The sequence below is a fragment of the Berkeleyomyces rouxiae genome (assembly GCF_048999995.1).
Source record: "Berkeleyomyces rouxiae strain 22BRR77 chromosome Unknown BrBRR77_ptg000008l, whole genome shotgun sequence".
NCBI classification, from domain to species: domain Eukaryota; kingdom Fungi; phylum Ascomycota; class Sordariomycetes; order Microascales; family Ceratocystidaceae; genus Berkeleyomyces; species Berkeleyomyces rouxiae.
In genome coordinates, this window is record NW_027396498.1 from 151,323 (window position 1) to 163,513 (window position 12,191).

A 12,191-nucleotide genomic window follows, 5' to 3' on the forward strand; every position below is an offset into this window, starting at 1 on the left:
ATGCATAAGTGGTTGTTATCTACAGGCTGTTGTTAGTTTCTTTTGTGGGAGGAGTTGAATAGTCATGTTGGGATCGCTTTATTAATGTGGTCTAAGGATTTGTATCTGTGAGTGAGTGCTCTAGTGTATAGGTTTAATCGTCTCGTCCTTCTACGCAATGGCTAGTAGTTGGCTCTAACTTCTTTCTGACGCTGCTAATAGGTTGGGACGGGATATGACCGATCGCGTTTCTTGCGGCCTCCAGTCGCCGGTTTGGTCTGGGGGCCGCTGCGCGAGCTGGCGGCCATGTCATCGGGCAAATCATTCCACGAAGTTGCGGGCGCGGTGTTTTGGAACGACTGGCCACGTGGGGGGCCCGGAGGAGGGGCCTGGAGCGACTTTGGCGGCGGGGGCGGGGGCGGGGGGACTGATGAGAGCGAAGTAGCCGATGAAGATGCAGCCGAGGACGGAAACGGCGTCAGCTGGGCAGCAGCTGCAACAACACTAACCGGGCGCGAAGCCTCGTCGGCGCCCGTCTCCGGCTCCACCGGGCGGCTGACGATCCAGGCCGTCGCCGGCTCCAGCTTGAGATAATATCCGTCGACGGGGGCCGGGGAGCGGGCGAAGCCGCGGCGCGCATACCAGGCCAGGGCGTCGTGGCTGGCGGTCCACACGTGCGCATCGACGACGCGCACCGCGTCGTGCAGCGCGGCAGCGCGCACGGCCGCGTCCAGCGCGGCGCTCATCAGACCCAGCCCATGGTACGGCGAGAGCAGGCACAGGGCCTGGAGGTAGAGCGCGGGGGCGGCGGGGCGGGGCTCGACGCGGCACACGAGGACGCCGACGACGGCGGGCTGGCGGGCGGGCGTTGCGGGGTCGGACCAGGTGATTAGGCGCGAGTGGCGCGCGGGGCCGGCGGGGCCGGCGGCCAGCGGCTTGTAGAAGGCGTCGCCGTAGTGCACGGCGAGCATCAGCGAGAGCACGCGGCGCACGGCGGGGATGTCGGCGGGCGTGATGGGGCGGAGCACGGCGTTGGGGTGGATCTGGACGGGCGCGGTGGCGGCGGCAGCGGCGGCTGTTGTTGTGGACGGGGGCGCGGCGTAGGTGCTGGGTGCGGGCGGCGGGGGGGCCGGAGGCGGCGGGGAGCAGGCGGGTGGTCGTGGCGCGGCGGGGGCGGCTGTGGAGGTGGGCGAGACGGCGGCTTTGAGCCACGAGGTGATGCTGGTCTGCGACATTGTTTGGGGGCGGAGGTAGTAGCAATGCTTGGAGGGGAGGACGGGGGACGGGGGACGGGGTGCTTTGTGTTGTTTGTTTCGAGGACGCGCAGCCAGGTGGTTTGCTCTGCAGTGGGTGCTGGAGATGCGGTAGCGTGAATGGTTGGTTTGTTTCAGGGGGTGGGCGGCGGTTCTTAGGCGGTCTAGATAGCGCAGAATAGTGGGAGTAGCCCCGGGAGACGTGGTCGCACGGATGCATATAGCACGTAGTCCATTGATGCTGAGCAGGCGGTGAGCGCGGCGGTGAGGCCAGCAGCAGGATTGGGCCGGCAGAACACAGCAGGCCTGGACACAAGGTACTTGGGTACTTCCGTCTCTCTGCCCCAGACAAAATGAAGCCCTGAAAACGCAGCTTCACAGGCCCTACTTCGCGATTTCGAGCTTCACCTTCTGCAACGCCCAGAACACCAGAAAGCCGGCGACAAGCACCTCGGCCGAGATCCGACGAATCTGCCGCCTCGGAGGGCGCAATTTCAGCTAAGCCCAGCTCCGGCATCTTTTGTTTACTGTGTGAATTTTCCCGTGTGCTGCCTTTTTTTTGTTGTAGTTTATTTTTTCTTGCCTGTGCTGTCTTAGTCAGCCGCTGCCGCGAATCAAATCTCCAGCATCTGACCGTTTTGCCCCTTCGCATCATCGCCGCATCGATCGTCTGTCTTTTTACCTTCACCAAATTTGCCTCAATCGCAGCCGCCGCTGCCCATCTCGCACTCTGCCGTCGTCTGCTCTCCACGCCTCAGCCACAATGCCCGGCCACGCGGCAATTCTGCATGCCGCAGAGAACGCGCCGGACCTCGATGTCCTCGTAAGTCCGCCCTGCCCGGCCTGGCCCGGCCGTCTGCCCCGGGACCACTGCTGACTCCAGATGCGCCTCGCCGCAGGCCACCGAGATCCTCGATGACGCGCTCTACAACATCCTGCACGACCTCGTCATGAAGACGCACCGCGACGAGAAAATGGCACGCGCCGTGACCGCCGCCATCCGCGTCGAGAAACAGGCCGCCGACGCCACCGACGGCTCGCTCGAGATGCACCCCGAAGTCCGCGCCGAGACCGACGCCGCCGTCTACGAAGAGGGCCGCGTGACGCTTAAGAGCAACCCGCTCAAGACCATCCGCGACGTCGTCTGCCCCAAGTGCCACCTGCCCCGGCTGCACCACCCGGTCGACGGCAAGGGCGCGCAGAAGCCGGACCCCAGCGTCATCTACTGCAAGCGCATGCCGTTCATCGACAAGCCCAACCACGACATCTACGGCCAGACGTGGGTGCCGCTGGGCCCGGGCCGCGGCAAGAAGAAGAAGGACATGGAGAAGCGCATCGACATCCCCGCCGACCAGAAGCCGGCCAACCTGCTGTCGTATCCGTCGGCCACGTGCAGCAAGTGCAAGCGCTGCATCCTCGTCACGCGCCTCAACAACCACATGGGCTCATGCATCGGCAACAGCGGCCGCGTGGCCGGCCGCGCTGCCGCCCAGAAAATCAGCAGCGCCACCGCCAGCGGCGCCAACAGCCAGCACGAGCCGACGCCGCCGCTGAGCCGCCGGGGCACGCCCGTGCCGCCGCCCGCGACTGCTGCGGGTGCCGCGGCCGGCGCGGCGGCTACCGAAGCCACGCGCAAGCGCGACTTGGCTGAGATGAACACGGCGGCGGACAAGGACTCGGACACCCACGCCGACTCGGACACGGTGCCTGACGCGGGGCCCAAGAAGAAGAAGATGAAGGTGACGGCTGTGCCGGCACCCAAGATCAAGATCAAAGCCAAGTCCATGACGCCAGTGCCCATCCCGACCACAGGCGCTGGGTCAACGTCGACGTCTCTCTCCGCCGCTGCTGCCGCGGCCGCGGCCGCCGGCAACGGCAACGGCACCAGCAAAAAGGACAAAGACCGCGACGAGAAGCCGCGCCGCACCGTCTCGGAGAGCCCCATCATGCCGCCCAAGGCGCTGTCGCCGTCCAAGGCGTCGACAGCCATGAGCATCAAGAAGCAAAAGACCAAGGCGGCGCCGTCGCCGCTCAAGAAAATGACAAAAGTCAAGCCGCCGGCCCCGCCGGCCGCTGGCGGCGCCGGCACGGGGGGCAAGAAGGCGCGCGTGATGGACAAGGCGGGCCTGGCATCGTCGCCGGCGCGGTGAGCCTGGACAGGTGGGGTTTTCGGTTTAGAGGGAGGGCAGTCTTTTACGGCGTTGGCTACATGCTTTGTTTTTTGTTCTTGGATTGTAGGTTCAGGCGTTTGGGGGTTTTTGATGATTGTGTATATTATAGGTCTGGCATGGTATAGTACCGGTGCTGGAGCGCCGCTAAATCAAGAGTGTATTTCCCCAGTCTCTCTCCTCTCCACCATGTCGGCTCTAGTACTCCTTCTCATCTCCGTCCTGGCTCCCCACACGCGCGCGGATGATCTTGACCTCTTCGACCGGCCGGTCGTCGGCGCCCGTCTTGACCAAGCCCATGCGGCGCACGACGGCCAAGCCGCTGCGCACGCGGCCAAAGATGGTATGCTTGCCGTCCAGCCACGGCGTCGGGGCCAGCGTGATGAAGAACTGCGAGCCGTTGGAGTCGGGCCCGGCATTGGCCATGCTGACGACGCCGGCGCCCGTGTGCTTGAGCGCCGGCGCAAGCTCGTCGGCAAACGTGCCGCCCCACATGCTGACGCCGCCGCGCCCCGTGCCCGTCGGGTCGCCCGTCTGCACCATGAAGTCGGCGATGATGCGGTGCACCACCACGCCGTCGTAGTAGCCGCGCTGCGCCAGCGTGCGGAAGTTCTCGCATGTCTTGGGCGCGTGGGCGGAGTAGAGCTCGATGACGATGGCGCCCTGGAGGAGCGCGGGAGAGAGTGTGTTAGCCGGGGCCGAGACGGGGGCCGGAGCGGCGCCGGAGCGGGGGGCATGGAGGGGGGCGCACCATCGAGGTATCGAGCGTCACGGTTGACGTCATGCTGGGCTGAGAGAGAGACTGAGAGTCTGGCGTGGCTGTGGGTGTTCTGATGTGGTGATGCTCGCTGGCAGCTGGAAGCGAGGCTGGAACGACGCAAGAGATGTCAGTTGTGGAGACGCCCAGAATGTCTAAAGTGCAACTATACAGCGGGCCATGCCTATCGCCATCTCGCCCCAGCCCGGTCTTGCTGGCCCGGCATTTTATACTCCACAAATTCCCCCGCAAAGCCAGCTGCCACAAGCTCGGCATTTCTCTTTCTTCACGTTCTGGCAGGCTCCCTCCCCCTCGTTTCGTCATTCTCTCGCCGCCATGCCTGCGCCCGCTGACGTCACCGAAATCGCCGACCTGCTCGTCCAGCTGGTGGGCGGCGCCTCGCTCTGCATCTTCATCGGCGCGCACTCGTCGCTTGCGCGGCCGCCCTCTGCCGCTCCGGCCAACCAGCGCCGGCGCCGCACAGCGTCCGCGGCGGCGTCGTCCTCATCCGACTCCGACTCGGCCTCCGACTCTGACGAATACGACCCCGCCCTGCAAGCCGGCCTCGACTCCAGCGACGCCATCCTGCTCCCGCTTGTCTCGGCCCTCGTGCTGTACGGCATGTACTGCCTCATCACGTACCTCGACAACCCCGACCTGCTCAGCCGCCTTGTGCGCGGGTACATTAGCATTCTGTCGCTGGTGTCCGTGGCGGGCAGCATGGCCCAGGCACTGCAGCTCGCCACGACTCTCGTGTTCCCACAGACCTGGCGCACGCTCAGCGGCGCCGTGTACACCGTCTGTCCGGCGCAGCGGGGCCACGCACTGCTGACTGCCAGCGGGCACGGGGCCGTCAAGCGCGGCGTGCTGGGCCCGTTGCCATGGGGCGTAGTGGACAGCGACCCGGCGTCCGGCGAGAGCGCCTTGTCGCGCGGTCTCTGGGCGGTGCGCGCGGCGATGCTGCAAAAGTGGCGCGTGCAGATTCGCGTGGGCCGCGGCGTCTTGGTGCGCGAGCAGGCGACGTTCCAGCTGCAACACCTGGCCGGGGTGGTGCTCGCGGTGGCGGTCGTGGCGGGATACCATTTTACGAATGCGACGGCGCTGGCGAATACGATTGCGGTCTGCTTGTGTCAAATGACGTTTAGCATCTTGTCGCCGACAACCTTTGTCACGGGCTCGCTTGTGCTGGTGGGCTTGTTTGTGTATGATATCGTCATGGTGTTTTATACGTGAGTGTCCGGATTCTATGTCTACGTCTCGGTCTGCAGTTCTCTTACTAACATGTTTGATCCAAAAAGCCCTCTCATGGTCACAGTCGCCACAAAGCTGGATGCGCCCATCAAGCTCGTGGCCAGCTCGGCAAGCCGCAAAAGCAGCATGCTCGGCCTAGGCGACATCGTGGTGCCCGGAATCGTGATTGCCATGGCTCTGCGCTTCGACCTCTGGAGACACTACGCCAACAAAATCAAGTACGACACAGTCGAGCTCAAGACCACAGCGCCGCCCGCTTTGAAGAGCGATGCTTCCCCAGGCGACTCCCAGACCGGCGTCGTCGTCGCTACACACCTGCGCATCATGGCCACCAAGGCGCGCTACATTAGCGTAGCGAACAAATGGGGCGACTGGCTCTGGACCCTCCGCCTCCCCGGGCGCAGCTCGCACCCCGGCGCCGCGCCACTGCCCGTCAGCCTCGCCGGCGCAAGCTTCTCCAAGACATACTTTGCTGCGGCCATGGCCGGCTACGTCGCCGGCCTGCTGGCCGCCATGGGCTGCATGCTGGTCTTCCGCCACGGCCAGCCGGCGCTGCTGTACCTCGTGCCGGCGGTGCTGACGGCCGTCTGGGGCACGGGCCTGGCGCGCGGCGAGATCGGGCTCATGCTGCGGTACACCGAGGACGGCAGCCTGGACACGCGTGAGGTTATCGCCGAGGTCGATGCGGAGGGGAAGCCGGTTGTGAGCGAGGCGGAGAAGGCGCGCGTGGAGAGGCGGCGGAGGCGCCGTGAGGAGCGGTTGAAGAGCTTTCGAGCGAGTCGCGATGTGGTTGTGCTCCGGGTTCAAGAGGTGGTGCGTAAGGAGCGGGCGAATTGATGACGTCACAGGAGTTGCACCGTGCACGAGACGCGGGAACTAGAGTGATGCAAATTTATAGCTGGGACATTCACGAAATCAAAACTAAACACTACAGACACACACAAAAGAAACATAGTTTAAAGAAAAAAAGATTGCTTGTATTAATTATTGAATTGAGACCTCACATTTGTCAGAGCGCCACAGCATGTATATAAAACAAGCCAGCCAGCCGGCAGCAACACGCGGCAACGCTCCTTGTCCCTTGCACCGCGTAAAGGTTCAAGGTCTCATAAGCAAGGGGCCCTCCGCATGGTTTACGTGTCTAGGGCCGGGCACTTTGGCACAAGCAGGGCCAGAAGCACGAGGCTGGGAAGACACTCCCCCATGCTTCAACGGGGTGTCCAACAGTCGGCGTTAAGATGGACGGCATTGCAAGCGAAAATTGCAATTTTGAAAAAGTAAAAAAGAGTAAAGAATAAAAAGGTTTAGCCAAAAAAGGGAGGCTGCAAGGAGAGAAAAATGAAGATTGAAGAAGGGAGGTGGTGAAAATGCCGGTCGGGAGCACGAAAGATGTACAAGACGGCTGTTGAAGAGAAGAAGAAAAAAAAGCCAAATGGCAAAAGGTTGAGAAGAAGAAAAAAACACCAAAGGTGTAGAATAAAGAAGAAGAAGAAAGTTTTAAAACTAGAGCGACACGGTTTCCCCGGACGTGGAAAGGTTATCAGAAACTGGATGAGGCTCTCTTCACCCTAAAGGCGGGCGGCACAAGAAGAGGGTAAAAAAAAGTTGAAGAAGAAAAAGAATAAAAAGAAAAAAGTAAGAATATCTCTGCAAAAGAGAAAATTAACGAGCCTAAAAAGGCTCGTGAAATAGAAATTAAAGTAAAGAAAAAAGATAATAAAATATAAGAGGCTTCTATGCACAATCAAGAAGTATGTACTGAGGATCAAGGACGCCCGCGGCGGCGAGGCGGCCTACATCAGCGGGATGGGTGGATAAGAAAAGGAAAATGATGATGTGGTGTAGCCAAAGGAAAGACGGAATACACCAAAGAAGCAGAATAGCGGGTGGGCGGGGGTCAGCGAGCAAGAGAAGAAAAAAGAGTTCACGAGCTTCCAGAGCCGTTCGCTATTCGCGCAGAATAGAGGCAGAAGAAAGAGAAAAAGAAGTAAGAAAAGAATAATATAAACGAGAGAATATCTGCAGCACGTGTGCGAGCGCCGCTGGGCAGCTAGGAAGCAGAGTTGAAGCGCAGGCAAAGCAGATGCAGAGCAGAAACCGGGAGAGCAGCAAAAGGGCGGGGAGGCCGTGGGCTTCTTATAGCACGAGCGAGATTCTCTGGGGGAGAGAGAGGGGGGAGAGAGAGGGGGGAGAGAGAGGGGGGAGAGAGAGGGGGGAGAGAGAGGGGGGAGAGAGAGAGAGGAGAGAGAGAGGGGAGAGAGGGGGCGTTGAGAGTGGAGCCGTTCTGGGGGGGTACAAGGCAGCAGAGAAGGCAGGCGTGGAGGAGCGTGGAGGGCAGCTACCAAGACGAGACGACAGGACAGAATTGCAGAATTGACATCCAGTGTCAGAGACTCTGGCACCACACAGACCAAGATCGCCAAACAAAACAAAACAAAAACACCCGAAGCCTGGCTCTGGCTCTGGCTGTTTGCGGCGCCGGAATGCTCGTCTCATCTGCATTCCATTCCTTTGGGGCCTTTTTGTTGTTTTGGCTCGCCCCGTTCCACTGCTGAGAGGTCAGCCCGGTGTTTAGCCGCGTGGGTGGCATGGGCGCGGATTCCAGCGCGGGAATTTCGCCGTCTTTGTGGTGGGAATAGTTGGATGTGTGCATAGTTGGCGATGGGGTGGTGGGCAGTGGTGGGGTGTCAGCAGATTCGGGGAGCATTGGACACGAGACTGTGTTTTTTTTTTCTTTTCTTTTTTTTTTCTTCTTGCCCTGTCGCTGCCGCCAACCCTCGTTTGATCGCGGCTTCACAACCGCCACGCGACCTCGGAACCTCCGCAGCCGCCTGGGGCCGTTTGTTCGTCTGTCGATGATGCGCCAGAAACGGAGAGATCAAACGCCCCGGCGACAAGTGAAGCTAGAAGGGGAGGGGGGGCCTGCTTCCATCCTTGGCTACATTAGGGTTACAACCACAGGGTTAGCTCGCCGCTTGCGTCATAGCGGCCCGGCTTAGGGTCATTTCCCGTCCAGGGTTAGCGCCCCCGTATGCGTCTTAGGCACGCTACACAACGTGGCCAATCAATGCGCTTTGTCTGCCTGACTCACCCACTTTTTTTTTTCTTTTCCCGCTAGTCCTAGCCCCGATTTCCGGCGCCCTGTGTCACCTCAACTTCCGCCCCCCGCGCCCCGCCTCCGCCCCACTCAGTCCGATTTGTGGCCCCGCCGTCGTCGCCACCGGCGCGGACTGTCTCTCTGCTTCATTTCGCCGCCTCTGGCTGTGGCCGGCCAGTCGGCGCGTGGCCCAGAGCGTGCGCGGTGGAAGTGCGAAAAGTATTTAAGCGGCGCGAGGCTCGCCATGGAGGGACTCGTCGTTTCTTTTCTTCTTTACCCGCTCCCCCCATCATCCCCGTCTGCTTACTCCTCGTCGTATTTCCACTCGTCCTCTGCCTGTCTCGTATCTCTAGTCTTGTCTTCTCTTCTTCCGTCTTCCTGTTTGCATCGCCTGTCTTGCTTTGCTCCTGCTGACAAAGCCAAATCCTGCTTCCTCATCCTCATCCTCATCCTCGCTTCACTTGATCGCAGTCTGGAAACTGTTTGACCAGCGCTCGCCCAGAAGCCGCTGCCACCGCCCTTGGCGCTTGATTCGGCCAGACCCCCCCGCCCCCACTTCTCGTCTCGTGTCCAGCCCATCCTCATCTCATTCCCACCCTTCCCTTTCTCTCGAGCACACCATGACTGTCCCCGTCTCCGCCAGCCAGCCCTCCAGCGCCCCAAAGACCACCCGCAAGGTTTCCGTCGTCCAGTGGGTCGTTGACACACGCAAACTCTGGACCTCCGCCGATCGCACAACCGATCTGCTCCATGTTGTGAGTCGCTCATCTCATCCCAACCCCGACCCAGCCCCGCCGCCTTTTGCGCTGCCTGCAGACGTGACGTTTTCATCTGACATTCTGACTCCTCCCACACAGGCCAAACACCCCCTCTCGCTCCTGTCTGACTCGGAGCGACAAAAGGCCCTCGGCTTCGTCTTCGTCCGTGATGCCAAACTAAGCCTGGTGTCCAGCCTACTAAAGCGCCTGCTAATCTCGCGCTATGCCGACGTTTGCTGGGCCGATGCCCAAGCCCAACCCGACCATCACAAGAAGCCCGTCTTCCGCTGTCCCACCACGGGCGCCGAGCCCGTGGCCTTCAACGTGAGCCACCAGGACGGGCTGGTAGTGCTGGCTGCCGTCTGCGGCTACCCCGCCGCCACCAGCCACGATCCGCATGCCGGCGCCGTCGAGGTCGGCGTCGATGTGGTCAGCACGCGCGAGCGCCACCACCGCGACATGGACGCGCTGGTCAAGCCGACGCGCGCCGCCGTCACCGCCGCCTGGAACGACCACGTCGACGTCTACACGGAAATCTTTTCGCCCGGGGAGCTGCACTACCTCAAGACCCTGCCCACGCCCGCCTACATCGCCCCCGCCGGCGAGGCCGAGGCCGCCTTCCGCCTGCGCTACTTTTACGCGCTGTGGTGCCTGCGCGAGGCCTACGTCAAGATGGACGGCCAGGCCCTGACGGCCCCGTGGATCAGCGCGCTCGAGTTCCGCAGCTTCCACCCGCCCGTCGCCGGCCAGGGCATCGTGGACGGCTTTGACATTTGCCTGCACGGTATCCCCGTGCACGATGCCCGTCTCGAGCTGCGCAGCCTCGGCTCCGACTACATGGTTGCCACGGCAATCCGTACGCCGGCCGCGACGCAGGCCGCCATGGACTTTGCGCTCGGCCCGTACGTCGAGATTGACCTCGAGGCCGAGCTGCGCGCCGTGACCGGGCCGGCGGTTTGAGGAACCCGGCGTCGTCAGAAGAGGCGGGGGCAAGGAGAGCCAAGCCTCGGAGCATCCGTGGCGAAGGCGACCGAGAACAAACATGTGCGTAAAGACACATCGGATGAAAATTGAAGGAGTTGAAATAGAGGCCGGTCCGGTGTGTATAGATTTTAATGACGTTATGACCCTTTCATTTCACCCCAAGTCTCCCTGTGGCGTCGACGCCTCTCGTAACACGTAGTACAATTTGAAAATGTGGCGCAGAGGCCCCCAGTAAACCAGCTTGGCTTAGATTGGCATCCATGGAGCATTGGAAGGGTTATTGCCTCTCTCTTTGTGTCTTTTCCTTCCCCCTTTGAACACCGACCTAAACCTATTGTTAGCTTCTTTTTTTTTTTTTCTTTCTTTTTTTCTTTTATTCTTTTCCTCTCGCTCCTTCCTTTCTCGACAACCCGTGACCCCGTGACCCCGTGACTGGCCCGTGTCTTTTCCGGCCGCCGAAAAACAATCCACAACAACTTCCAAACGTCCGCCCGCCCGCGCGTGTCTGTGATTCTCCGACGCTCTCCTCTTGTCTTCTCGCGCGCAATCGACCTCCCGACGACTCTTGTGCCCGGTCCCGACTCCCGCACGCCTCCGACTACCTCCCCTCCCCCGCCCGCCCGCACCCATGGCCGTCTCCTCGGTTCAAGACCGCACCGGCGAGTTCCGCCAGGTGCTCGCCCAGGCCCAGCGCCGCCAGACACACGGCAAAGCCGGCGCCCAACGCCAGTCGCTCCTCTCCGACGCCCAGAAGCGCGCGGCCGCCGACTCCTCGGCCGGCGCCAGCCCGCAGCAGCAAAAGACGGACTTTGCGCGCAAGGCCGCCACCATCGGCCGCGGCATTGCCGGCACCATGGCCAAGCTCGAGAAGCTGGCCCAGCTGGCCAAGCGCCGCACGCTGTTTGACGACCGGCCCGTCGAGGTCAACGAGCTGACGTTTGTCATCAAGCAGGACCTCTCGGCCCTCAACCGCGACATCTCGGCCCTGCAGGCCCTCAGCAAGGCGCAGCACCCGCGCGCCGGCGCCGCCGGCGCCGCCGACCAGGAGGGCGAGCACAACCGCAACGTGGCCATCCTGCTGCAGCAGCGGCTGACAGACGTCGGCGCCAACTTCCAGGGCGTGCTGGAGGCGCGCACCAAGAACATTGCCGCGAGCAAGTCGCGCACCGAGAACTTTATCAGCTCCGTGTCCGCCGCCGCGACCCACCAGCAGCAGCACCCGCAGCAGCCGCATGCGCCGGCCGCCGGCGTGTCGCCGCTGTACGCCACGCCCAGCCGCGCGTCGCCGGTGCCCGCGCTCGGCCGCGGTCTCGGCGTCGAGGCCGCCGACACCCTCTCGCTCAACCCCATGGTCAGCGACCAGCAGCTGCTCGTCATGGAAGAGGGCGCGTCGGCCGGCAGCAGCGCGTACCTGAACCAGCGGTCCGACGCCATCCTCAACATTGAGCAGACCATCAGCGAGCTGGGCGGCATCTTTGGGCAGCTGGCGCAGATGGTGCAGGAGCAGGGCAACATGATTGAGCGCATCGATGCCAACACCGAGGACATTGTGGACAATGTCGAGGGCGCCCAGCGCGAGCTGATCAAGTACTGGACACGTGTGTCGAGCAACCGCTGGCTGCTGGCCAAGATGTTTGGTAAGTTGCAAGCCACGTTCTTTGCTGCGTGGAACGCCTCTCTACATTTTCGGGCCCATATGGAACCCCTCGCTAACAAGCCTCTACAGGCGTCCTCATGATCTTCTTCCTGCTTTGGGTGCTGATTGCTGGCTAAAGCTTTGACACCACCTCTCTGTCTGTACACTAACCCTAAACCTCACACTCTACCTCTCCCTCGCCATCGCCCTCGCCCTGTCTCTATCTCTTCCTCATCCCCCCCGTCCCCTTTGTCCTTTCGATAGCGCTTTGTTGCATTCAGTCCGTTGCCTTCTGCTCTTCTTTTTCT

General features: G+C 61.8%; 6 protein-coding genes across 6 annotated transcripts; 4 read left to right on the top strand and 2 right to left on the bottom strand.

Annotated features, from left to right (window-relative positions):
• Positions 1-194: 194 nt before the first annotated feature.
• On the bottom strand, positions 195-1,214 carry BROUX77_006168 (uncharacterized protein; the record flags this gene model as incomplete). Its single annotated transcript, XM_073751123.1, has 1 exon — positions 195-1,214. The coding sequence occupies one exon, from the start codon at positions 1,212-1,214 to the stop codon at positions 195-197; it is 1,020 nt and encodes a 339-aa protein (XP_073603237.1).
• A 781-nt stretch (positions 1,215-1,995) lies between these two features.
• Positions 1,996-3,382, top strand: BROUX77_006169 (uncharacterized protein; the record flags this gene model as incomplete). Its single annotated transcript, XM_073751124.1, has 2 exons — positions 1,996-2,055; positions 2,132-3,382. 2 exons carry the CDS (start codon positions 1,996-1,998, stop codon positions 3,380-3,382), a joined length of 1,311 nt encoding a protein of 436 aa, XP_073603238.1.
• A 216-nt stretch (positions 3,383-3,598) lies between these two features.
• BROUX77_006170 (uncharacterized protein) lies at positions 3,599-4,184 on the bottom strand (the record flags this gene model as incomplete). Its single annotated transcript, XM_073751125.1, has 2 exons — positions 3,599-4,063; positions 4,152-4,184. The coding sequence occupies 2 exons, from the start codon at positions 4,182-4,184 to the stop codon at positions 3,599-3,601; spliced, it is 498 nt and encodes a 165-aa protein (XP_073603239.1).
• A 309-nt stretch (positions 4,185-4,493) lies between these two features.
• On the top strand, positions 4,494-6,245 carry BROUX77_006171 (uncharacterized protein; the record flags this gene model as incomplete). Its single annotated transcript, XM_073751126.1, has 2 exons — positions 4,494-5,386; positions 5,456-6,245. The coding sequence occupies 2 exons, from the start codon at positions 4,494-4,496 to the stop codon at positions 6,243-6,245; spliced, it is 1,683 nt and encodes a 560-aa protein (XP_073603240.1).
• Positions 6,246-9,125: 2,880 nt separating this feature from the next.
• BROUX77_006172 (uncharacterized protein) lies at positions 9,126-10,223 on the top strand (the record flags this gene model as incomplete). Its single annotated transcript, XM_073751127.1, has 1 exon — positions 9,126-10,223. The coding sequence occupies one exon, from the start codon at positions 9,126-9,128 to the stop codon at positions 10,221-10,223; it is 1,098 nt and encodes a 365-aa protein (XP_073603241.1).
• A 652-nt stretch (positions 10,224-10,875) lies between these two features.
• BROUX77_006173 (uncharacterized protein) lies at positions 10,876-12,020 on the top strand (the record flags this gene model as incomplete). The annotated part of the gene is made up of 2 exons (XM_073751128.1): positions 10,876-11,884; positions 11,974-12,020. 2 exons carry the CDS (start codon positions 10,876-10,878, stop codon positions 12,018-12,020), a joined length of 1,056 nt encoding a protein of 351 aa, XP_073603242.1.
• Between the last annotated feature and the right edge of the window lie 171 nt (positions 12,021-12,191).